The sequence below is a fragment of the Acomys russatus genome, chromosome 27, assembly GCF_903995435.1.
Source record: "Acomys russatus chromosome 27, mAcoRus1.1, whole genome shotgun sequence".
NCBI classification, from domain to species: Eukaryota; Metazoa; Chordata; class Mammalia; order Rodentia; family Muridae; genus Acomys; species Acomys russatus.
The window spans coordinates 16,895,192-16,916,455 of NC_067163.1; the positions used below are offsets into that span (position 1 = coordinate 16,895,192).

Consider the following 21,264-nt stretch of genomic DNA (forward strand, 5'->3'; position numbering starts at 1 on the left):
TGTAATTATATTAACTTAAAAAAGAAATGTACTAGGATATAATCATTTTTCAAATAAATGGCAAGCTTTTCTTTAAAAATAACAAAATCATGGCCCAGAGAGAGAGGCTGCGGCAGGCGCTCCACCTGTGCACTCTACCTGTTCTCTGTCTCCAGTTCATTCTTGCGAAGGTTTGCATCATCCAGAAGGCTCTGCAGTAAGGCGATTTTCTCATTGTCTGAACCCTCTTGATTGATTTTTAACATCTTATTCTCATGCTGAAGACGAATAAGTTTCTCCCTGAAGGAGAAAAATAAAAGCCAATTATCTGGTTCACTAAGACACCATATGAATCATGGTCCAACTATGATATAGTTGGAGTATCAGTTCACAGGATACAAATGAAAAACTAAGTGCTTGCGACAAATTTGGTGCCTTATAAATGCAAAGATACCACCTTTAGTAACTACACTTCTTCTAGTATGTACAATCTTAAGAAATAGTTTTATGTATCATGACAAATGAACAAAATTTCAAATCCTATTTCCCTTCTTTAAATATTTAAACTATGAACAGATGACTCTGTAATTGCATAGTACAAAATGACTGTTGCTAAAACACAATATTCTAATTCTGTGTATTTACACATACATACAAATACTTGTTTTTCAAAATAAAAGAATCAAAGAGTATATTTTGTACTGGTACTTGCTAGTTACCTAAAATTTCCACACTTTTAATATTATATCTCAAAAATTTAAATGACACAGTACTAAAATATATAAATCAGCTATTACTTGTTTAGATAATACATTTTGAGCTTTTAATTTTTTTTTTGAGAGACTGAGTTCTTTGTGTAGCCCTGGCTGTGGAGCGCGCGCGCGCGCGCACACACACACACACACACACACTCTGCAGCATTTAAGAGTCTTCCAGGCTGGGCGTGGTGGCGCACGCCTTTAATCCCAGCAGAGGCAGAGGCAGGCGGATTGCTGTGAGTTCGAGGCCAGCCTGATCTACAAAGTGAGTCCAGGATGGCCAAGGCTACACAGAGAAACCCTGTCTCGAAAAACAAAACAAAACAAAACAAACAAACAACAAAAACAAAAAAACAAAAAACAAAAAAACCTGGTATTTCCCCCTTTATGTGCCTGCTTCTCATTATGTGCAGGTGCCCCTGGAGGTCACAAGAGGGCATCAGATCCCTTGGAACTGGAGTTATAGGCAGCTGCGAGCTGTAGTGATAGTGCTGGGAACTAACCCTGCCCTTTGCAAGAGCAACCAGTGCTTTTAAACCACTGAGCCATCTCTCCAGCCCTAGGTAGTACTTTTTAAAAGCCAAGAAATAACAGTAAGTTATTTGATTAGTTTAGTGAGCGTTTGAATATTTATTTCAAGTTTTGGGGCTTATAAAACTTTCATACATGCACAATTCCATTCATTTCTCTAAAAGATGCCCTTAAATACCAAGGCCAACGCTCATCCTAAAAGGGGGCAAATAACAAGTATGCTGGTCTATATCCAGGAGTGCTGTAATTCAAGGGCAGCCTGAGTGACACAGCCTGCCTGTTTCAAAACAACAATGCAGGAACACTCACACACACAAAGTGATGAGATGGAACCTGATGGACAACACATGATAAAGGCAGTGGCAACTAGGTCCAAAGGTCAAGGCAACGTTAGGGTTAGTCATCACTCTCTATACACGCGGTTCCCTCTCCTCTCATTTTTCATTCATGAACATATACTAGGAAATGTACTGAAGGACATGAACTCTCTGAGATGCTACGTCTAGATAAACAGGAGAAGAATACGGAGGGAAGGTTTCTTTGCCTACAACACTGCACCTTATCAGACCGTTCCCATGTGGTTAGTAGACAAATCTTAGTAATTATGTATTAGGTTGATAGCTAAGTACAACCTTCCTCTTGGGTCTTTTCATGCTGTGTGCTGAGGCTCCAAGAATGGGATGTGTGAGTTTTCTTCTCTAATGTGAAAGACTATCTTACTCAAGTGAAAATAATTAGTTTTCTATCCAATTTAAAAAGGCTTCTAACATGCCCAAAACATAGAGATTTAATGCTGAATTCAGGCAGAAATGTTCTCTGCAAGAATACTATGTGGAGTGACTGCCACAGTCACTCTCCTTACCTGATTTCAGGTGTGACAATCTCTGCTGCGAGGCTGTCTGAAGATTCCTGGCTTCCTAGCGGCATTAACCCTATAGACACACACAGAGGTAGACAAGGTTAAGGAAGCCCAACTATCTATTTTACTTAAGAGATGCCATTTCTGCAGACAAGCACTACTATGAATATGAATTTTAACAGGTGAAGAAAGCACTGGTTCTTTTTTTTGGGGGGGGGTGTTTGTTGTTTTATAGTATTGGTACTGAAATGGGCTCAATGGATACTAGGCAAAAATCACCAATCTTCTCAAGTAAAAGACCAAGTTACAGTAGCCTTACAAAATTAATTTATCATTCAAACAATTTTTAAGGGTATTAGTACATACCACTAAGTACATTTCAGTGTTGTTTGACCACTACCATTATCTGTTTTCAACCATTTAAGAACCCAATCAGAGATGCCATAACTGTTAGGCACTCTTCCTGCCCGTTTCTACTTTCCATCTGCCTCAGTGAGTTGCCTGTCTAGACATGGAAGCAGAATGCTGCATTGGTCTTTTTCACTTTGATGATCTGTCCACATCATAGCACTTCTGTACCACCTTCTTCCTCTTACTGCTAAATAATATTCCATGGTGTGCATCTACTGCATTTAATCTGTTGATGGGATGTGCATTATTCCTCCTCAGTGGTGACTGTGAATAATGCTATTGCATATTATAGTATATATATAAAATGATGATGTATGTGCACAGTTATCTGGTTGTATCCACTTTCAGTTCTTTTAGTAATGTACTAGGAGTGGAACTAATGAATCACATGCTAATTTCATATTTTAAAAACTTCAAAAAGCTATCAAATTCGTTTCCATAGACTTTGTCCCATCTTACCAGTAATGCATAGTGGTCCCAACCAATCCTAACCAGCAATGATTTTCCTTTGTTTGGGGTCATGGTGGTAGTGGGAAGAGCATTACCTTCACTAATTAGTTTGTGGTAATTCATTGAGTTGCCTTTTTCTACTGACTGATGATATCACTATTTCATGTGTTTATTATTTCATGTGTTTATCTTCTTTGGAGATACATAGTTCCTTCTATTCAAATCCTCTGCTCATGTGTGAAGTAGGTTTTATATTTATTATTGCTCAAATTTACAAATTCTTCAGATAGTCTGGGTATTATCCATGTGTCTGTCACAAGTTCATGTACATGTGTGTGATCATATGCAGAAGACAAAACTGCAAATGGTTGTGAGCTGCCCCATGGTTGATGGGAACCGAACCCAGGTCTGGAAAAGCAGGCAGTGCTCTTAACCATTGAGCCATCTCTCTCTCCAGCCGCCACTTTACATCTGGAGACAGGGCTTCTCACTGAGCGGCGAGCCAGGTCAGGCACTCATGCTTCTATAGCAAGCACGCTAGCCACTGAGCCATCTCCCCAGGCCCTGGACAGCTACTCAAATATTTCATAAACACTTTCTTCATTTTGGAGACTACCTCTACTCAGCTCACCGTGGGTTTTGGTGCACTGAAGCTTTCAATATTAATAAAGTCCTATTTATTCACTTTTTATTTTGTTGCCTGTCTTTTGGCACCAATCACAAGGGATCACTGTCAAATTCAATGTCATCAGAGTATTCCTCTACAAGATGAGCTCTTATATTTAGGTCTTTGGGGGCAGTTTCATTCTTCTGCATTTGAATAAAAAATATGCAATCCATTTTTTCCTTGCTCTCCCCTCCCCCTTTCCTAACTGGTCTGGCTAGAAATTCCAATAATATTCTCAAGAAAAGTGGTGATAGCAGATGCTTTTGTTTTCTTTCCTCCTGGTCTTGGAAAAACCTTTAGTCTTTCACCACTGAATTTGGCAAATGTTTCTTTACCCTGTTGAGGAAACATTCTTTCACTTCTGTCATACAGAGTTTTTAAAATTATGAGCAGGTGTTGAACTGTGTCAAATGCCTTTTCTATACAAACAGAAATGATATTATTTTCCCTTCATTTGTTCATGTGGCTGACACTGAGCTCTACGCCTGTCCCAGAAGCAGGTCTATAGTAAAGTGCTTCTAAACAGGAACGATGTGCCCCTTTCCTGCCCTTGTTCAGTACACTACTGCAAGTCTTACCCAGTGTGGCAAGACTCAGACCAGAAATAAATGGGATATACATGAAAAGGGAACAAGTCTAAGCATCTTTATTTGCAGATGATATTATTCTTAAAAACAGACCTTATGAGGCCGTGTTAGCACATGCCTTTAATCCCAGTACTTAGGAGGCAGAGACTGGTGGATTTCTGTGAGTTCAAGGCCAGCCTGGTTTACAAATCAAGTCTAGGACAGTCAGGACTGTTACACAGAGAAACCCTGTCTCAACCTCTTCTAGCCCACCCTGACAAAACAAAAATTCCCCCAAACAAAACAAAACAAAAAACCCAACAACAACCCCCACCACATTTTGTGGTTTTCCACAGTCTGCACTACAAAACTTAAGACTTTTAGCATAGTGGAAAAGTACATGATTAACACACAAAAGGAGCAGCTTTCCCATGCATCAGTAATACACACACCGAAGGGGTGGGGATCAGAGAAACAACAAGCCCATTCTTATTAGCCTCAACACAAGCAAAGAAAAAAAATGCTTAGACTAAACACAACCAAGGAAATGAGAAACTTTTATAATGAAAACTCTGAAACACTGAAGAAATATATTGAACAATAAACTAGAATATGGACAATAAAATATACAAGCTTGAATAAGAAGTCTCTATAGTTGCTTAGGTTGTAAGGCCTACAGTTGACAGATGGGACCTTAGCTTCTGTATAACAAAGGAAACAGCTAACTGAGCAGAGACGTCAACAGGAGAAAATCTTTGCCAGCTATATATCTGCAAACATATATAGCTGGCAAAGATTATCATTTGGAATATATAAAGAATATAAAAAGACTAACCTTCAAAAAATAGACAATCTAATTTTTAAAAATTGACTGAAGAACTGAACAGAGAATTCTCAAAACCAAAAACAACAACAACAAAACAAAACAAAAAACCAGCCAACCAACCAAACAAACAAAAAGACCAGCAAATATTTTTAAAAGTGTTTGGCATTATAAGTCACTGAAAATGCAAATTACAATTACTTTGAGATTCTATCTCGATGCAGTCAAACTGGCTGTCAATAAGAAAATAAATGACAACAAATGCTGGTGAGGACATGTGGAAGGGAAATCTTATTCACTGTTGGTGTATGCTGGTACAGCTACTATGGAAATCAGTGTGGAGGCTCCTCAAGAAGCTAAAAACAGAAGTACTGTATGATCCAGCTTTATCACCCTGGGGCAGATTCTCAAAGGATGCTATTTCCTACCACAAAGAGGTCTGCACACCCATGTGTACATCTGCTCTGTTGACAACAGCATAGAAATGAAATCATCAGACACTTATCAACTGATGGACAGTGAAAACATGGTATATATACACAATGGGATTTGAATCAGCCATAAAGAAAACAGACGATTTAAGGGAGTGAGGGCAATGAGCACATTCCTCTGTGTGTGTGTGTGTGTGTGTGTGTGTGTGTGTGTGTGTGTGTGTGTGTGTGTGTATGTGTGTCCCCTTAAGTATCAGTTATTTAAAATACATTTAGAGAGAGCACTTAGGCTGTGCACAGTAAGGTCTGGGAACAGGTCAAGAGGAAAGAAAGTGGTGCCACAGTAGTTGACATGCACATGAGGTAAGCAGAGAGGTGAGGTCAGAGGGAGGGGACGGATAGAGACAACTGAGGAGAAGTTAGATTAAATGAAGCGTATAAAGAAGTTCCTAATGGGGCTGGAGGGATGGCTCAGAGATTAAGAGCACTGACTGTTCTTCCAGAGGTCCTGAGTTCAATTCCCAGCAACCACACTGTAGCTCACAACCATCTAAAATGTGATCTGGTCCCATCTTCTGGCCTGCAGATGTAAACGCAGACAGAGCACTGTATATATAGTAATAAGTAAATAAATCTTAAAAAAAAAAAAAAAAAGGCCAGGCATGGTGGTATATGCCTTTAATCCCAGCACTTGGGAGGCAGAGGCAGGCAGATCGATATGAGTTCAAGGCGAGCTTGGTCTATAAAGTGAGTCTAGGACAGCCAAAGCTACACAGAGAAACCCTGTCTTGAAAAACTGAAAAGAAAAATAGTTCCTAACAGGAACAAAGAGAGGAAAACCTAGGCTTGTCATGGGAAGCTTTGCAGGAACCTGAAAGGTCAGGGTTTGGTCGGGTGTGAACTTGTTCTGGCCATTTTTAGTCTCCTACAGTGATGATTAAAGGGTGGAGGGAAAGTCTTGAGCTAAGCATGAAATCCTTCATGTGAGAAAGAAGCTATATATGTATTTTTTCCTTAAATTTTTTCTTTTATGAGTCTGTAAATCTTTTAAAAATCATTTATTTTTATTTTGTGTGTATGAGTGTTTTGCTTTCATGTATGTTAAGTGCACCCTGTATTTGTAGTGCTGGAGAGGCCAGAAGAAGACTGAGGATTCCCTGGGACTGGAGCTGAGACAGCAGTGAGCCGTCATGTGGGTGCTGGGAATTGAAACAAGGCCCTCTGAAGAACAGCCAGTGCTCTAAGCCAAGAGGCTCTGCAGCTCCAGATAGAGGTTTCTTTTCCTTTCTTTCCTTCCTTCCTTTTTTCTTTTGGTTTTCTGAGACAGGGCTTCACTGTGTCCTGGACTCGCTTTGTAGACCAGGCTGACCTTGAACTCACAGAGGTCCACATGCCTCCTTGAGTGGTGGGATTAAAGGTGTGCACCACCTCGCCTAGCTGACGTAAGTTTCTTAATCACTTATAATACATCCTACTTTTTGCAGAAATTGCTGACTTGCAAAGTTTGACATGCTTTAAAAGAAGCCGTGAGAGATTTTTTGGAATAAAAGTGTCCAGGTTCACAGATGATTCTGACCTGGAAAACTCAAGAGGATACAAAATTGCTTTAAGGAAGTAAACCCAACTCCCAGCCACAGCCTGTTAAAATCTTGGTTAACAGGTAAAAAATTTAATTCAGTTTATTTTGTTTGGCCAATTTTTCACTTTCATTTGCTGTTACAATCATCTTGAAGTGAAGCCAACACTTCCACAGATACCAGAACTAGACTGCGTGGCTACAGAGAGCTTTACCTTGAGTGGTGAGCTGCCCCTCCTGAGCCTGTACACAGCGAAGCTCCTCAATGGTCTCCTTCAGAGAATCTCTCTCTGTTCTTAACCTCTGAAGGAACATAAAACCAAGGTCAGCTCTACACACTTACTAAGTAGTAGTCTAAGCCTAATCCAGGAAGAAGATAAACAACAGTGAACATGGGCTTGTTTTTAGTTTTAATCTTTTCTGGAGAGACCATAGGAGGAGAAAGATGAAAATGATTGTCTTTTTCCAGTATCTCATTGCAAGGCGACATGCTATTCGTGTTTAAGCATGAGACACACAGCCACCCGGTCTGTCTTTAACTAGTTTCTTAACATTCTTTTCTCTAAACAAAGATTCAGGATGAGGACTAACGGCTGCTAAGCTGTGAAAAGCAAAAATATGATTAGCAATGTGCAGCAGTGTCCTCCATGCTGACCCTCAGAAAAAACAAGTGCTGCACACACAGGAAGTCAGGAGTAAAGAGATGTAAGAGAGAGACTAATGATAAAAAATAATGTAAAGAAATGGGAGCTGAAGTAAAACTATTCCTTATTCTTTTATTTCTGAGAAAAAGAGGAAAAACGTGACTTAAAAGTAGAACAGTCAATTAAAAGTAAATAGAAGGAATTAATGCTGCCAAAATGAATTAGATTCTAGACTTAATTTTAGCATTTCTGAAAAACACAATGCCTATTACATACTCACATCCTTTTCTTTCTGAAGACCATCAACTTTTTCTTTTAGCCGCTTATATTCAAAATCTAATTTATCTGCTTTCTTTGATTCTTCAGATAATCTATTTTGCAGCTCTACAACCTGGTACAAAATATAAAAATGATATAAAAATCTCAATTTTTAAACTTGAAACATTAGAAATGATCATCACGGTGGCAGATGTGGCTTAGTGGTAGAGTATGTGCTTAGTGTGCACAAAGCCCTGAGTAACACCAGCATGGCCCCTTCAAACTAAGCAAAACAAATTTCTAACGTCATTCTCTTCTATAGGTTTATGAAAACCCTATTCCCAGCATACTTAAATAAATGTATATAATCCATCAGTCTAAGAGAAAGGAGAAAACTAGGAATTAAAATCTATCTAGGTAAGACAGGTTCCTAAGCCAGAGTCATCTAGAATACTGATAACAATTACCAATTTAAAGAGGTTTTTATTTCTAGAAAAAAGAATGGGATGGAAAGAAACTGGAAGGAAAGATAGGAAGAAATGCTAGAGAGGTTATAACTACATAGTCAGTCTTGCAAGAGGCTAAACCCACAGTGAGGAGTTCATGCAGAAGCCATGCATAACGAGAGGCGCTAACTGCCAATAAGAGGAACCTAGAGCTTTGTCTTTAAGGGGAATTGAGTGGTTATCAAATAGTCCTGACTGTGAAAAAGAAGAGGAAGGAGAAAAAAACCACCAGTCTGGGTATGGCAGTGCACGCTCTTATTCCCAGCATTCAAGAGGCAGCAAGCATCAGGCAGATCTCCGTAAGTTCCAGACATGCCAGGGCTACATAAAAAACTCTGTCTCAGGAGGAAGGGAGAAAGCTCTATTAGCAGGCAAGATTAAATGAGTGGGTTTAAACGGAAGTACTTTGGAAATGTGTAATGTTGGCAGGTTGATATACAGACTTGTATTTTAATTTCCACTTGTTTCTGTTTGGAGAATGCAAACACAGGCAAAGGTAGTAGTTCTTCTTGCTAATGCTGGAAAACATGGCTTGAGGAAACAGATATACTGACTGGAGAAAAAAAATGCAATTCAAGACCTTCACTATTCCCAAATAAACTAAGAATGAGCAAGACTGAAATTACGTAGACAATGAAACAAAGCTGCAACTAATAAGAATCAGAAGGCAATATTACCAATAATTACAGTTTTACAAAATCACAAAGGATGTCAGATTGAAATTGTCAAATATAAAACATATACAAGATTAACTACTTAAAAAAAAAACCAAAAACAAAAAAAAAAAAAACCAAAACAAAAAGAATGCATGCCTGTGATCCCAGCACTCTCTAGGTAGCAGCAGAAGGGCTGTACGCTTAGGTAGGCTGTGCTCCAGGCACCTCTAGATCCTGGCATCTTTCCTTAGCACAGAGGAAGAAGAGCAAGTATACATTTTACAAATGTAAAACTATGATCCAAGCAAACACAGAGAACTTGCACAAAGAAAAATGCCATAGAAAGAATATTAAGAATCTGATATATGGCGGGGTGGGGAGGGGGAAGGGTGCTGGAGGGCTGCCTCAGTGGTTAAGAGCACTAGCTGCTCTTCCAGAGAACTGGAGTTCAACTCCCAGCACCTACATGGCAGCTCACAACTACTAGTTTCAGGGAACCTGACACATCCCTACAAAGACATACCTCAGGCAAAACACCAATGCACATTAAAAAAATAATTATTTAAAAAAAGAATCTGATCATGAATAGGTACAGAGAATTAGTGGGCTTTTAAAAAATTAATTAATTATTTATTCACTTTAAATCCTGGTCATAGCTCCTTACAGAGAATTAGTATTTTTTGCAGTTTCACTATATTTCTAGATATAAATTTTCTTTTAATTTTAAACCAGATATGCTTTATTAGTTCTAAAGTGTTCAGTAAATTTTCCTTCAAATAATATTCACCATTTCATTCTACTTTCTCCTTTGAACATATTATTGCCCACTTCATATTGCATGTTTTAAGAACAAGTATAATTTTTAGCGACATGCTTTGTGTAATTTCAATCCATATTCAAGTTCATTATTTCATGAATAAGTTTGATGTATAACTGGAACTTTTATAATAAAGTACTGAGAAGAGAAGATATCCACCAAAGAATCCTGGCAGGCAGCCATGATGTGTAGAATAATGGCATTTGCTGAAGAGCCTGATGATCTGACTTCAATACCCAGAACCCACATGGTGAAAAGAAAGCGGATTCCTGCAGGTTGTCTATGACCTCCATATGCATGTTGAGACACACCTATGCCCCCTGCAACCAAATAAATAAAATGTAATGAAATAATATAGAAACAGTTGAGAATCATGTGGTGGGTGGATAAGAATGTCCTCCACAGACTTACATATTTGAATGTTTAGTCACCGAGAAGTGGGACTTTTGAAAGGATTAGAAGAATTAAGAGGTGTGGAGTTATAGGAGGAAGTGTGTCACTGGGGGTGGCTTTGACATTTCAGAAGCTCAAGCCAGGCCCTCTCTTCCTGCCACCTGCAGCTCAGGATGCAGAACTCTCAGCTACTTCTCAGCACCATGTCTGCCTATGCTCCACCATGCTTCATGGGCGAAGCCTCTGAAACTGCAAGCAATCCCCCAATTAAATGCTTTTCTTCACAGTGACTAAGAGAAATCACTAAAACAAAACTTGGTTGAGTATTCGCCTGCTTTTAGCTGAACGGCCTAGAAGTGATGGGTAGTTTTAAAGGGCTGTGTGCTGTGGCACAGCTGTTGTGAGGCAGCACAGGAAGAATCCTGCTTGTGCCCTTACCTGTCTCTTGTATGTCTCAAGCTGACCTCGGGCTGCATTAGCCTTTCTTAACTCCTCCTCCAGACTGACAGTGTTCTGCATGTACATAGTATTCTTCTCTTCCAAGAGTTTAACCTGCCGCCTCAAGTCCCCAAGGTCTTCCAGCTTCTTTTTATAAGATTCCACTTGACCTTCTAGTTTAGATACTTTATCAGAAGAATGTCTAAAATGAGATGGGAAATTAGTCAGAAACACACAGCTGAAAAGCTGTTTCAGACAATGTTAAAACAGGACACAATACCAGGACTTAACATGTATTAAATTATGAAACCTAAAGTGAACTAGGGTTTTGTTGGATTGAGAAAAAAATCATAACCTAAATTCCAGAAAAATATGTCATTAAGAATGTCAAAAACTAAGAAAAGTAAACAGGAGCGTGGACAAAATGACATAGTGGATGTTCCAATGCTTTGGCAACAACTGTGTTATTATGAAATCCAGTAAAGGTTTCAGAAGAGAAGTGGAGGTAAGGAGTAGCAGATTTTAGGGTGTTGAGGAAAATATAAATGTTAACTTCTGAAATCTTTAAAAAAAAAAATTTATTTATTATGTATACAGTGTTCTGCCTGCATGTACACCTGCATGCCAGACGATGGCACCAGATCTCATTGTGGACAGTTGTGAGCCACCACGTGGTTGCTGGGAATTGAACTCATGACCTCTGGAAGAGCAGACAGTGCTCTTAACCGCTGAGCCATCTCTCCAGCCCCAACTTCTGAAATCTTAAAAAAAAAAAATTGAAGTGTGTGTGTGTGTATGTGTGTGTGTGTGTGTGTGTGTGTGTGTGTGTGTGTGTGTGTAAGAGTCAAGAGAAATAAATACTTGATACAACACAGTCCTTGTGTAGGCAAGAATGTTTGAGAATATTAGCAGTGATGGTCTTAGTACTGGAAGGAAAAAGAAAAAAGATGGGTGTGAATGCATGGAGAGGTAACAGTGCGTAGCTGCTTCCCTCTTTATAACAGGACCCGAGACCATCTACTGAGTCTAGCCGCAGGGTGAGGGTGGGGGAGCAGACAAACGAGAAGAATTATAAAAACATTTAGCAACTATGAAAGAAGTGGGAGACAGCTATGAACTAGTGAGTAGTAGGCCAGGGGTAAGAAAAAAGGAGGAAAGACCCCTAATTTGTAACAGGAGTAAATTAAAGAAATATATAAATTTCTTTGTACATTTTAGTAGTCTAAAAAGAAATGGGGGATCCCAAAGAGGATGAGATTGTGAAAGAACAGAATGGTGAACAGTGAGGCATCTACAAGGAGACTATTTAAAAGGAAGGGAGAAAATGCCCAGCAAAGAAATGTAGCCAGTAGCTGGTACTTAAGACAAAGACCAAGGGCCTACAGGGCTCAGAATTAAGGGAGAGTAGCACGAAGCAAGAGCCAGTGCTGGACAAGTGTGATGTGACAGCCACAGGCATTCAACATTTATTTGATACTCACTTGTCACGTCAGCTTAAGTGCTCATAAAGTCCTTTAGTTAGTGTGTGGTGGGGTGGCAGCGACTGACACTCTGGTGAAGGGAAACTGTTTACCTTAGAACGTCTATTTCATCCTTCAGAGACTGAGCTTCATCTGCCAACGTGGTTAGTTCCTCATTCTGTTGCCGAAGCTCAGAGATTTCCTTTTCTAACTCCTCACAGCGTATTCGATAATCATCTTTGGCTGCTTCTAGTCTGTACCCAAACAAAACAGATAAAAAGCAATATTTGGTGTCTCATAACTCTCCTTAGAAGAATAAAGAAAACAACAAGAAAAAGCATATGAATAGATTCTTCTTGAACACGGCTTTCACTTCTGTATCCATAAACTCTACTCAAGTCACATTTGTCATAAAAACAGGATTAACACCCCTGGCAACGGCCAGAAAGACACCTGGTTGACGCTGTTGTTCTTTTATCAATTAGGGGCAGAGCAAACGGCAGTCCTTTGTTCATCCAAGCTTGATGTCTAGCATGGTGGCCAAAGCTATCTTATGCCTAGGACTCATAAAAGTCCAATCAAATCAAGTCCAGGCAGCACAGCACGGGAGGAGGAAGACAGACGGAGACCTGCAGACTGCCATGCCACCCACAGACCTGCCGTCCAGCGCATGGCACAGGTGGGCCATAGACACCTGCTTGCTGCCATGGCCACACAGCACAGATGGAGAATGTTGCCCAGGGACCCAGCACCTCTGTGGCACCCTGCAGCTGGAGCCACCATGAAGTGTGAGTGTGCAGTGGTCAGAAGGGATAGAGAGAAAAGTGGAGCAGCTTGAGCATTATGAAGAGAGACGGAACTGGAGACTCAAGAGTGGAGAGGAGTGGCCACCTGGGGCCATGGTGAGGTCCCAACCTGAGCTGCCACCGAAGACCATGTCTGAGGTCTTGGCTACAGAGAGGCTGAGAACATGAGGCTGTCTCTGAGTGCTGTAGAGTTCACCCTGCTGGTGTAGATAAGGGAGAGCCTGCAGACTGACCAGCTCAGCTACCATTGAGGGCTGTGAATTGGCCCACCCCAAACTTTGTATTATCTGCAAATGGTTGGGACTCGTGAAAGGGTCAGACCTGCTGTTCCAAAGATGCAGGATCTCCATGACATAGGGCAACAACTTGAAACAGGAGACAAGAACAAGGTTTTCCATAATTTTAACTATATATCAAGAAAAGCCAATGTAGCTGGGTGTGGTGGCACACACCTTTAATCCTAGTACTTGGGAGGCAGAGGCAGGCAAATTGCTATGAGTTCGAGGCCTGCCTGGTCTACAAAGTGAGTTCAGGACAGCCAAGGCTACACAGAGAAACCCTGTCTTGAAAAACCAAAACCAAAACCCGAACCAAAACCAACAACAAAAAAAAGAAAAGCTGTTGTTAGGTCCACATAAACTAGTGCCAACATTCTGGGGCCTATCATCCAGGCTTATCTCTGTTCACATTATTTTCTGTAAACATGGGTTAATACTAGTTCCATATCTAATTTAACATGTTTGTCTACTTGGTATGCAACATTCCTTTGATTTACAAGCTCTTCCTCTCTCCTGTCCAAAGCATTTCATGCAGTTGACTACTTACTTTTAATTTTTCTTATGTAAGTATTTAGTGAATAGTTGTAACTTTTATATAGTTCAAATGAATCTTATACTTCATAGTTTTTGGAATTTTTTATTTTAATCCAGTATTTTCTGACAGTATTTTCAATGGTTTAAAATATAACATTTAAGTTTTTCATTTCTCTTGAAACCCATGTTGGTATGTTACAAAATGTTAAAATTGAAATCCAACTTTATCCATTACAGCAATTTGTTTTATTAAAAATGTTTTTAGATTTGGGGGTTAATTTCATATTTTATTTTTTTTTAATTATTTATTTTCTTTTTTAAAAATAAAAACAATTTCCCAACATCTTCCCACACATCATGAAATAAATATCTTCACATCTGGGAAAATTCCATCAAAGCTATATACTGTGAAGGCACAAATGTATCAGCTGCAAAGTAACGGAGAGTTAAAATATAATAATTAATTAAAAAATAATTTTCTGGGTATGGATGCTTCGGCTGCACATATGTCTGTGCATCACTGTGTGCCTGGTGCCTATGGAAGCCAGAAGAAGGCATCAGATCTCCTATATCTTAAGTTACAGACGGGTGAGGAGACATGTGAGTGCAGGGAATCAAACACAGGTCTCTGTAGAAACTGAAAGTGCTATGGATGCTAAGCCATCTCTGTAGCCTCATAACTTTGTAGTTTCTGATTACTTTAACTTACCTTCAGCACTTTACTAGCATTCTTCCTGCTCTCTCTCGATGTTTTTGTTTATTTTTGCTTTCCACCAAGCTCCTGGGCAAGGACTAGCAGGACAGCTATGATGACGCAGAGCTAGTGCTTGATTTGTCCCTTCACTCTCTGTTACTTTGCAGCTGAGGCATTTGTGCCTTCACAGTATATAGCTTTGATGGAATTTTCCTAGATGTGAAGATATTTACTTCATGATGTGTGGGAAGACCTTGGGAAATCTTTTATTATATAGCTACCTGAATCTGCAGTTACCCACAAGCGCTAAACCTTTATTCTTGTGTGTGTGTGTGTGTGTGTGTGTGTGTGTGTGTGTGTGTGAGAGAGAGAGAGAGAGAGAGAGAGAGAGAGAGAGAGAGAGAGAGAGAGAGAGAGAGAGAGAGACAGAGAGACAGAGAGAGAAAACGAACAACTTTTGTTGGAGTTGGTGCCCTTCTTTCACTATGTGGGTTGCAGGAAGTGAACTCCAGTAGTTAGTTAGGCTTGGTGGCAAGCACCTTTACTGGCTGAGCCATCTTGCCATCCTGTTAGCTTTAAAAGACTGTTTAAGACGTAAAAATGAGGTTGTAAGGAGTTGTCTTTTACCTGAATGTTTCTTCTTGCAGCTGTTCTAACTGAGTCTGAAGCTGCAAATGTCTTCTTCCTGCTGGGCTGTTGGGATCTTCTATAGAATCAGACTGATTGAGTCGTTCCATTAATATCTGATTTTCTGCCAATAAACTACTTTTCTCCTCTTGTAGTGCTGCAACCTGTTGGAATTAGGACAGTGGTTATTCAACTCACACTCTTGTGAATTACCACTAAGAATGAAAGCATCTGTCTATGTTTGAGACAGGATCTTACTATGTGGCCTGGGTGACCTAGGACTCACTATGTAGACCATGCTGGCCTGACAGCGGTAGATCTGCTGCCTCTGCTGCTGAGTACCACCTTGCATGGACAATCACTCTATTAAGACATGTACATTATTTTGAATGTTATTTTAAAATTATTTTCTGTTTATTTTGAGGTAGGCTCTTTTACCTTGTTCAGGCACTTCAAATCACTGGGCCCAAGTGATCGTCCTGCATGAGCCTCCCAAGAGGCTGGGATTACAGGCCTCGGTCACCATATCTGGCTTTACTTTATTTTAGATAAGAGAATTTGCCAATGATATACAGATGGTAAATAAGCACACAAAAAGTCACCAGGTAAATGCAAATTCAAGCCACAAAATTATCAAGTCTCATGACAATGGATAGAATTGAAAAAGACTGAACCAACTGTTGGCAAGGATGAACACAAACTCTGAGACAAGAATACACAACACTTCTAACACTTTAGGAGTCATCAGTCTTTGAGAACCCACAGAAAAGGCCAGATGGCCATGCATGCTAGCAGCTCCAGTGCTGAGGACTTGTGACAGGTAGATCCTGGAGTTTTCTGGCCAGCCAGCCTAGCTAAAACTGTGCTCTTCAAGTTTGTTGAGAGACCCTGTCTTGAATGAATCAGGTGGGCAGTGACAGAGCAGCATGACACTCAGCATTTTCCTCTTCTGCAGGCACAGGTAAAGTTCCCCAGTGCCCTGCAACACACACAAATTAAAAAGACTCCTGCCCCACTCAAAGTATGAGAGTGAGTTTACTGGCACAACACGAATACTCAAGCAATGATATCCCTTCTCTTTTTTTCTTGTTAATATTAATTTATAATGAGTCTAATAAAATTAAAAAAAAAAAACAAAACAAGTAACATCTTTATCCAGCATACTCTTCTAAATCAGAACCCTATTTACTTTCTTTCTTTTCTAATTAGGGTATACTGTAGGGAAATTGTATTATGTGGCAATCCCCAGCACATTTGGTGGTATCTGTGGTGGAAGACAACACAGGGCCTTTTACCTGCATATCCAACTCATGGCATCTTTGAGCAATTTCTTCCTTTGCTGACAAAGCTTCATTTAATTCCTCTGTTGTTTTCTTCAACTAGTTAGAAACAAAAAAAGCATAAGAAATATTTTAATACAAAGTGAAGACATTACATAAGTGTATCACAGAATTAAAACATCTTTATTTTTATCTAATGTAGAGGAAATTAAGAAAATTCTTGGTAAACACTGAAAAAAAGCCACCTTTTTTTTTTCTTTTTTGGGGTTTTTGTGGTTGTTGTTGTTGAGACAGGGTCTCACTGTGTACCTCTGACTGACTGAAATTCCCTACATATACCAGACTGGACTCAACCTTAGAGAGACCTGCCTGGCTCTGCCTTGTGACTACAGGGATTAAAAAACATGCCACGACATCTGGATTGTTCTGATTCTTAACATCAAACATTTCCATGTTTCCATATTTCACTACTGTAATAAATTCTAAGTCAACAAATTACAAAAACACTGATTAAAATAAAATCTTGTCTCTTTATTTCATATATGTAAACCTCTGTTTAATAAAGATACAAAACCAAAATGTACCCACAACAGCAGAAAACAATACCACAAAAAGAAAGGCAAATTATAGCTTGGGTTAAAACTATATCATATCCAAAGACTTTCTTCTACAACATTTAGAAAAGCAAAAGATACAAAGATTTCTGCTTATGCAAAATAGTTTAAACTAAAATCTGACTGTAGCAGCATTTCATTCTTAAAAATACATTGCAAAGTTCTTTTTCAAATACAGTTGTTACCAACCACGTGGTAGCACATTCCTTTAATCCCAACACTTGGAGTCAGAGCAGGTTGACCTCTTGAGAGTTTTGAGGCCAGCCTGGTCTATACCTCATGTTATGGAACAAAAAGAAAATCATGACTAGAAAACAGATTGTTGTAAATTAAAGGAGTTCTTTTAAAAGTGAGCTATGCAATGCTACCATATTTTTTCTGTACCACATTAATTCATTTTTCTGTGTGCACACATATGCGCACCAGGGTGTGAAAGCAGAAGTCAAAGGGTGTGTATGCATTATGTTCTCTCCTTTTACCAAGTGGGTCCTAGGGATTAAACTCAGTTCATCGAGCTTGCCAGCAAGGGCCCTTGGCACTATGGTTGCTGAGCCACCTCACTGGCCCAGGTAGTACTGCTTTTAATACAAAGTCTAAGCTTCAGTACAATGTGTAATATCAATTAACAAAATAACTTAAGTTCTTAGGCAAAATATAAATTTTTTATTAATGTATTCCATATGCAATCTCAACTGCATTTTTCTCACTGATATATGAAATTTATCTTTCTCAATCATTGCGTGAATAAAGATAATTATGTACCTGGCGATCAAGATCAACATAGGCATCATTTCCGGCGGAGACAGGAGACTCTTTACTCATTAGCTGAAATTAAGATTCATATGATTATAACCATGAGGCAAAAACACATTCTAGGTAATACAACAAAATGAGCATCCAGAAACAACAGCAACAACAAATTAAAACACGAAAGCAAACAACTATTTTCTGTAATTAAATGTTCTGTTTTTCACTCTAATGTCTACACTTAAAATTAAACACTGAATTCTGCTGCACTTTCACCAAGAACTCCAGCTGTAGGAATCAAGCATAACTTACTCCTATCACTATGTTAAGAGAGTGATTAAACGCAGTGACTTTTCAGTAATAAGGGGCAGTCATTTTCTTCATTGGGGCCCATGCTCTAGTAAATGCACCTCTACCTCCACCCCTGCAAGCAACTTTAAACAAACACAGTGCTCACCAAACAACCCAAATAAAACCAACAAAACCCAAACAGAAAGTTATGAAAACAGGAAGGGATTTGTTGGGAAGGAGTTCAGTGGGGGGCGAATGCGAAAGAGTAATGGGGGAGATATCAAGGACCAAACTGTACTCAAGTATAAAACCATCAAAGACTAAGGCTAAGAGGTGTGAGGCTACACATGCTGCTCAGTGCCAGTGTCTGCAGAGCATGCACAGGGCCCACGGCCACACACAGAATTCCAGCAACAGCACAACAAAACTAGAAGTAAAATTTCCCTTTATGAAAATGCCATTATGAAGCTCATCACTTCATGTGTTAACTTTGAAGGAGGAATAAACATGGACATCAGTGTTAACCCAAATTAATGGCAGTGCATGTACCTCTCCCCCTGTATGTTAGACTCAAAGAGTGTGAGGGAGGTTGGCTGGGAAGCAGGGGCACAGACTGTAATCGTGAAGGCAGTCAGGAGCAGACTCAGATGCTCCTGTCCTTATGCTCTGTGTGGAGGACAGAGGGGGAGGAGAGCAATTAGAGATATGCAGATGTTACACAGAGAGATCTTCTGACTTCAGCCATCACTCTATTCTTTTGATAATATTACAATTTACAAAAGACTTTTTGAATAAAAAATTCCAAATAAAACATAACAAAAGTTATCCTATTCCTAAGAAACAATCACTTTGAAAATTTTGAGATATGTGGGAATTAGCTATCTCTACTAGCTATCACCTAGGCAGAGTTCAAGTAAAAAAGGCAAACACAGTAAAATACGATAAAATCTGTGACAGGGTATTCAGAGAGAATATATTTAATTCAAAGGTAGGGAGAAGGGACCGTCTTGTCTTCTTTTCCCATTTTCATCCTTATCACAACACAGCAGCTAATACTCTAGGAAGCTTCAGAGCCCATTCTAAATGCATCCTTCTCTCTCACTGCCGGGATCTGCTCCTCAGCTCCACTGAGGAGCACACAGGCGCCATCAGAATTACCTTCTAGTGTCAGCTCTATTGCTTGCTATCCTTTGACTTTACAGCTTACAGTATAATTCAACTTCTGTTAACATCCTCTTTTGGGACTTTCCCTCCTTACATTAGGACCCCATGGTTCTTGTTTGTGTGTACCTGTGTTCCTCACCCCCTTTGTGTTAAGACATGGTTTCTTACAGACCAGAGCAAAATTTTAATATAATCAAAAGAATAAAGTGATGGCTGAAGTCAAAATTCTTATGGCCTTGAATTTCCTAGATAGTTGAGGATAAATTTAGCTTCTTTAAAAAGAATTTTTTATTTATTAAAAAAGACCATATTAGTTATGATGTATAGCATGTTTTGGTATACATATTGTGGAATGGTTAAATCAAGCTAATTAATATATCCATTTCCTCATATACTTATTTTGAGAAAGCACATTGTAATTATTGACACACTAACTGTACATATGGGCTTCACTACACTATTTCTATAATGCATAAACTGTGCACTGATAATTTCTCTCATGCCCTCCTCCCTTCTAGACTGTTGTAACCCTTCTTTCAGGCTCTGTTTGTTTGTTGTTTGTTGACATAGTGTTTCATGTAGTTCAAGCTCGTCTTAAATTCATTTTGTAGCCAAGGGTGACCTTGGACTCCTGATTTATCTCCTTAAGTGCAGGATTACATGGCTTTTTTGTAGTTTCAACATAGGAGAGAAAAAATATTTTATTTGTCTTTAGCTTAACATGTCTTCAAGTTTTATTCATGTTACTTTCTAATCCTTTGACTCCACTTCCTGACTTTGGACCTGCATATACCACCCAGTCTGGTTTGTGTGGTAGGGACAGAATGCAGGTTTTTGTGGACGTCAGACAAGCACTCCACCAACTGGGTGATCCCTAGTCCTATCATTTGTTTAACCAACTAATTCTCCATTTAATGTAAATTTCATAACTTATTGCTTCTAAGTAACTTTCATCAATGTTCTTCTGACCTCATTATTTCTAATGAGCAAAAATCTCTATTCAAGACCAACCCAATCAAAGCGCAATCCAACTACCTATTTTCTGCCTGTAAATCCTGACTAAATGCTAAGGGTAGAAAAACCCCACAACCCCTCAAAGCCCCACAATAAAACCCAAACCAACAAAAGTGGAATTACTATAACTATTTTTAATTTCCACCAAACTTCAAAGTTGCTTGAAAGCAAACAAATGCTTTCCAGGCAGCAACTTCTTCATCCCCTTTAGATTCTTTCAACTTTTTTCCTACTATTTATTATTTGATGTATTAGTGTTTATCTACATGTATGTCCGTGCACCACATGCATTTCTGGTGCTTACAGAGGCCAGAAGAGGGCTGTTGGGTCCCATGTGAGTCCTGGGAATCAAACCCAGGTCCTGAGGAAGAGCAGCAAGTGCTCTTAACCACTGAGCTCTCCAGCACCCTTCAGTCCTTTTCTATTCCCCAATCCCTGCATTCCATAAAAATCCCACCCCCAGGTAAGGCCTTTTCAATGGCCCAATCTACAAAATCTGGAATACCTTTCTCTCTGCGTCATGCACATGGACTCCTTCCTGTCCAGGGCCACGCTCACATCTGCCCTCTTCCTCTAGTCTCCTCCAAGCTTCCCCCAAACCATCATCAATTTATTAGCAGTCTTCTTGCTTATAAAACCCAACCTCAATCTCCTTTTCTTTTGTCATCTTCCTACTAACATCTAAGTAGTTAAAAGAATCCTTGAATAGATATTTCTTACTTTTTCATAATATATTTATTGATTATTTGGGAATTTCACATCATAAACCCTGATCACATTCACTTCCCAGTCCTTCTAGTTCCTTCTCCCTACCCCTGTGACCTCCTGCCCCAAAGAAAAGAAGAGGAAGAGGAGGAGCAGGGGGAGGAAGAGAAGGTGGAGGGGGAAGAGCAGGGGAGAAAGAGAAGGAGGAGGAGGAGAAGAAGGAAGAAGAAAAACAAGTCCAATTTGTGTTGCCTATATACTGAGACTGGAGCATGGTCAAACTCCTG

At 39.5% G+C, this 21,264-nt stretch overlaps 1 protein-coding gene and 1 non-coding gene across 2 annotated transcripts in view; one reads left to right on the forward strand and one right to left on the reverse strand.

The window, feature by feature from the left end:
• Hook3 (hook microtubule tethering protein 3) overlaps window positions 1-21,264 on the reverse strand; it is an 87,093-nt gene that overhangs the window by 21,161 nt on the left and 44,668 nt on the right. The window contains exons 7-15 of the mRNA XM_051169903.1: window positions 17,819-17,881; window positions 16,458-16,541; window positions 15,163-15,326; window positions 12,337-12,477; window positions 10,764-10,965; window positions 7,976-8,086; window positions 7,267-7,354; window positions 2,131-2,200; window positions 139-279 (exon numbers count right to left, since the gene is read on the reverse strand). Coding sequence (XP_051025860.1) covers window positions 139-279; window positions 2,131-2,200; window positions 7,267-7,354; window positions 7,976-8,086; window positions 10,764-10,965; window positions 12,337-12,477; window positions 15,163-15,326; window positions 16,458-16,541; window positions 17,819-17,881 — 1,064 coding nt within the window. The remainder of the gene's footprint in view (window positions 1-138; window positions 280-2,130; window positions 2,201-7,266; window positions 7,355-7,975; window positions 8,087-10,763; window positions 10,966-12,336; window positions 12,478-15,162; window positions 15,327-16,457; window positions 16,542-17,818; window positions 17,882-21,264) is intronic.
• LOC127210408 (small nucleolar RNA SNORA48) lies at window positions 12,650-12,793 on the forward strand. Its single transcript, XR_007833316.1, has one exon. It is a non-coding gene; the product is annotated as a small nucleolar RNA SNORA48 (small nucleolar RNA).